The sequence below is a fragment of the Ochotona princeps genome, chromosome 4, assembly GCF_030435755.1.
Source record: "Ochotona princeps isolate mOchPri1 chromosome 4, mOchPri1.hap1, whole genome shotgun sequence".
In the NCBI taxonomy this organism is placed as follows: Eukaryota; Metazoa; Chordata; class Mammalia; order Lagomorpha; family Ochotonidae; genus Ochotona; species Ochotona princeps.
In genome coordinates this window covers 95,475,339-95,480,707 of record NC_080835.1, presented here as the reverse complement: position 1 = coordinate 95,480,707, position 5,369 = coordinate 95,475,339, and the positions used below count along the sequence as shown (strand labels likewise).

General features: G+C 42.8%; 1 protein-coding gene across 1 annotated transcript; it reads right to left on the bottom strand.

The window, feature by feature from the left end:
- Positions 1-4,158: 4,158 nt before the first annotated feature.
- Positions 4,159-5,091, bottom strand: LOC101530814 (olfactory receptor 8B3-like). Its single transcript, XM_004597737.2, has one exon. The coding sequence runs from the start codon at positions 5,089-5,091 to the stop codon at positions 4,159-4,161; it is 933 nt and encodes a 310-aa protein (XP_004597794.2).
- Between the last annotated feature and the right edge of the window lie 278 nt (positions 5,092-5,369).

The following is a 5,369-nucleotide window of genomic DNA, read 5'->3' as shown; positions in this document are numbered from 1 at the left end:
AACATATATCTGAGATGGTTGATTGACCCATTCTGTCCTCTGTCTTTTCTTGGCTAGGGTTCTGAGTCCAGCTGGTCATCGCCACAATCAGCTTGTAGGTGCAATTCCTGGGCTGGTTTGTTTTCGGACTGGAGTTGCTCTGGAACCAGTGGGTGCTGCAGACTAGGTTGGTTCTGCCCAGCACGTACTCGGCACTTGCGTCAGCCAGTGGGGGCTGCAGCCTAGTCGGGGAGACCCACAATAACCCCCACCAGGCCCGCCCCCTATCCTGGTCCGCCTGTGTGTGTAGCAGACTAGTCCAGTCTGTCCCACATCCTATCTAGCTCTTGCACTTGTCCCTGGGTTTCAAAGCTTAGCTCTGACTAAGCAGCTCGGCCATCCAGCCCCCACAGATGTTGTTGCGTTCCTCTCTGTCTAGCCACCCCAGCCCCTCTCCAAGTTATCATGTCCTCCCGCGGGAGCAGTGACCCAGGAGGGGGGAACCCATTGTTTCCCTCCTGGGTCGTTCACTGTCCCGGTTTATGCATTTTTCGGGTGGTTCCAATTTGACTTGACAGAATCAGTCCCCAGAGCCAGCTTCCGCCAGCCAGTGTAGCGGCCAAGTCCTTACACCCCTCATCCATTCTGATCTATGCTTGCCCCAGTATGGAATAATTTGCTCAGTCTGGCTTTTCCCTGGTCTAGTTCCCGTGCGGCACACAGGTATTGCAGCCCTACCTAGTGTGGTCTGTCCCCAAACCAGCCCACGCTCTCCAGTGGGAGCAGCCATCCGGTGAGGGGACCAGCCCCTAAATTCCTATGCCGGCTCTGCCCCTCCTGGTTCTCACGTGTGCTGGTTGGGCGCTGCAGTCAAATCCAGTACCGGTGACCTCGCCCTGACATTCCACAATGTACGCTGGTTTTGTCGCAACCAAACCTGGCCCAACCCTCACTCCGTTCTGGTGTCTGGACATGCCAGTGGACAACATGCACCGATTCAGCCCGGTCTGCCCCTGTCCCGTGCCAAATGTATGCCCGTGGGAAATTTTCCATGGCCTATACTGGGCTGTTTCCTATTGTGCTTCTTGCACTGACATGGAGGGTCTGTATCTTGCCAGAGGAGTTGCCCAGGCACCTTCCTCTGAGCCTCTCCCCTTGCCAAGTTATGCGCATACCAGGGGGTTTTTGAGCCAGCTTTTCTCAGTTCACCTCCTGTCCAAGCAGGAACAGTGGCTTAACTTGGCTGGCTTTCACCCCATTCGGGTTCTTGTTATAGGATGTTTCAGCCCAGCTGTGGCTCATCTATACCCACGTACAGTTCACAAGTGAACTCTGTGGGTTCTTAAAGGCAACATTTATACTTAATTGCAGCCAATATTATAGCACAGAAGGTAAAGCCTTGATGTGAGCACTCCTTATTGTCACTAGCTCAAGATTTGATTGCTTCACTTCTGATCCAGCTTTCCAGTATATGCCTAAGAAAGCCGCGGGAAAAGTCTTGAAAACTTGAGACCCTGACACCCACCTGTGAGAAAGAGATGGAGTTACAGCCTCCTGGCTTTGTTCTGGCCCAGCCCTAATCATTCTGGCTATTTGGGATGTGAACAAGCAGATAGAAGACCCCGTTTTCTCTCTCTCTCTCTCTCTCTCTCTCTCTCTCTCTCTCTCTCTCTCTTTCTCTCTCTCTCTCTATCTTTCTCTCTCTTTCTCTGCCAATCTTTCAAACACAGTAAATCTTAAAAATATTCTATTTCATGAGTGCAATAGTTTGCTAATTCTACCATTGCAAAATAGCACAAAATGGATGGCTTCAAGAACAGAAATACGTTCCCTTACACTTCAGAAGCCAGAAGTTAAGATCAAAGTGTTGACAGGTTTGGTTTATCCTGAGGTCTCTCCTGGGCCTGCAGGCAGCTACCCTCACTCTACCACATAGTCCTTCCTCTGTTGTTCAGTGTCTCTGGTATTCAAGTTTCCTCTTCTTAAAGATTCCAGACAAACTGGATTAGAACGAGACCAATGGCCTTTTAATTTAGTCACATCTTTAAAGGTCTAATGACATGATGAGTTCAGGCTAAAACAGGTGAAGATTAAGGGAACAGAATTCAATCTGTAACATTTGTTAGTAACCAAGTATGATAAGGATGATAGTAAAGAATTTCACTAGAATTTAGATGTTATCCTGTATTAGGAATTAGGGTTTTCTTAAAAAAAAGGGGGGGAAAATAAGCAAAATGCTTCCAATCATACATAATTTGGTTGTCACTTAAAATTTCTATTTTATATTTGGTAAAATTCCTCTTCTATTTTTTTATTTATTATTTTCTGCAGTTGAGAGGCAGAGAGACAGAAACATACACATAGAAGCTAACAGATATCTTAACCACTGGTTCATATCTCAAATGCCCACAAAGTTTAGACTATCTCAGGACAAAGGCAGGGGCTCAATTCAGTTAACCCATGTGGGTTACAGAGACAAGCTACTTGAACCATCATCCACTGACTCCTTAGATGTATATTACCTGAAAGCTGAAATTTTAAAAAGAGCCAGGACTCAAATCTGGATGTGAAGACATGGGTTGAAGGCATCGCACATGGCAAGTTAACCACAACATAGAGTACCCACCATAACACTCTGTTAGAATGATATGCACATTGTCATATTAGAAAGAGGCCCACAACTGACCTGCATTCTGAATGCTGGTTTGAGCCTAGACTGCCCTTCTGCTTATCTAACTCCTTACCAACCCTCCTGGGAAAGCTACAGAAGATGACCATGTGCTTGGGCCCCTCCACCCAAGTGGAGACCCAGATGAAGGTTCTGGTTCATGACCCAGCACTTTCTGCTGTAACTCCTCCAGGAGTAAAACAGTACATGGAAGTCCTTTCTGTCTCTTCCACTGTCTGTGTGACTCTGCCTTCCAAATAAATCAATCTGTTTTTAAAAGTACAGCTTCATTGCCTTGTGAATAAATTAATTCTTAGCACCTTTCTGTTATTATTTTGAAATAAATACATATTAGAATTGTGACAATCTATTTAATAAAGTGGTTTTCCTTAAATATTTTCAAACTTACACCCTCTATTTCTATGTAAACATCTTCCTACAAATAGGATAGCTTTTATTTTGGGCTGTATTTAAAAATTTAAATTAAATTGCACTTATAAAAACTGTCCAATTAAACATTGCATTGAATATGTAAAAATTAAATAATTTTAATGAAAATTAACCCCAAACGTGTGTCAGTGGTAAATTCTAACTAAAGGCAAGAACACGCATAGCTGTGATCAAGTGTTCACAAGCACAAACAAGAACAACTTCAGCAAAACTGTTCATAGGAAGACAAATAAAAAGAGATGTCACTGGTTAAAGATTCACACTGATATATTAACAGTTTATATGAGAAGAAGAGTACATCTTAGAATGACTGGAATATGAGGCTAAATCACTAAAATTATATTGTATTTTTGTAACATGTTTCCTTTTATTGATTCTACATGACATCTCTGCAATGTTAGCCATGAAGAAAAGAAAATCTCTTGTGGAAGGCAGGGCAGCTTTATTGGCATCACCCATGGAACCCTTAACACATATCCAAGGTTAGGAAAGATGAATATAGGAAGAACTTCAAAACTAGACCATGCAGTACCCTTTCAAGGTTCATGTATATGTAAAAATCATTCAAATGTCCTGGATAGCTGTAGCCCATCTGCTCCTTGTTATACACAATCAGCCTCTGAAAGCACAAACCATTCTGTCTTAATCACCACTAAATCATTCATTCTTCTCCTATTTGGGGAAAGTTTTAAAAAATGTAATATCAATGACTGTTAATCATTTGCTATAGAATTTTTTTAAATGGATGTCCCAAAAGCCACACTACCTGAGGTCCTATAAGTTAGTTTCAGCTTTTTATCCTTGAAACATTGTAAGTTCTAATAAAGAGCTGAAAAATAACAGAATAAGCTATTTTCCATATTTTCTCTCAAAGGAAGAACTCTGATAAGCCAATTCCTTATGCTATTTGACTTGTGAATGGATTTATGTACCTAATTAATTTTCCCTGCTATCTAAATGCTACAGATTTCTAAGCTTAGATTTTTAAAAATATTTTCCTCTAAATTTAAGTATCACATGAGATTCATGGAGATTGGCATCTATAATGAATATAATTTTACTTAGGAGAGGATGTTTTTCTTCAAAGTCTTACTCAGTGCAGAATGGACATCCTTGTTCCTCAAACTGTAGATGAAAGGATTCAGCATTGGACCCACAATGGTATAAAAAATAGTGGCTACATTAGCTTGAGGTAGAGACCCAGCAGGAAAGGGATTAAGGTACATGAATGATGCAGACCCGAAGAAAAGACACACAGCAGTTATGTGGGAACTGCAGGTACGGAAGGCTTTGAATCGGCCATGGGTAGAGTGGATGTGGAGGATGTTGAAGAGGATCTGTCCATAGGAAACAAGCAGAGTGACACTGGGCACTGTGACGTTGATGCCCACCACAATGAAAACCACCAGCTCATTGACATAGGTGCTTGTGCAGGAGAGCTCTAGCAGCGGAGCTACATCACACACAAAATGGTTGATGATGTTACCATCACAGAAGGTGAGTCTCAGCATGCTTCCAGTGTGGGCCATGGCACCAGCAAACCCCAGTGCGTATGTCCATGCTGTCAACACAAGACAGATCTGAGGAGACATGGTGACCTTGTAGAGCAAGGGCTTGCAGATGGCCACATAGCGGTCATAGGCCATTGATGTCAAGATGCAACACTCATCAATTGCAAAGAAAGCAAAGAAAAAGAGTTGAGTCATGCACTCAGCATAGGGGATAATGTTCACTTTCACAAAACTGATCAGCATTCTGGGTGTTATGACACAGGAGTAGCAGAGGTCCACAAAGGAAAGGTTGAAGAGAAAGTAGTACATGGGAGTGTGTAGGTGAGGGTTCAGAACAATGAGAACAGTCAGGCCCAGGTTCCCCACCACAGCCATGACATAGATGCCTAAGAACAGGAAGAAGAGAGGCAGCTGCAGCTCTGGCTGTTGTGTTAATCCCAGCAGGACAAACTCAGTCACTGAAGAGTCATTTTCTGACCCCATTCTTCCCTCAAATGTAGTTGTGAAAGGGAAAAAAAAATAGAAATATCAAAATTCAAGAACCCAGATTTCTCCACCCAACTCGACTTTAATGAATTTTGCTTACTTTCATTTCTTCCATTTTATAAAACTGAGAGACTTTTAAAGAGAATGGTTAAGAAAACTTAGAAAATTTCCAAGGGAAGGCAATTCAGAAACTCTCTGACAACTTTTGACTTCAGAAGATCCATGCTTGCCTTAAGAGAAAGGTGCTGAGGCAGTCCAGTAGCTCCTTGTCAGAA

Coding starts and splice junctions, on each gene's coding strand:
- LOC101530814 (XM_004597737.2), bottom strand. CDS start 5,091: ATGGGGTCAGAAAATGACTCTTCAGTGACTGAGTTTGTCCTGCTGGGA.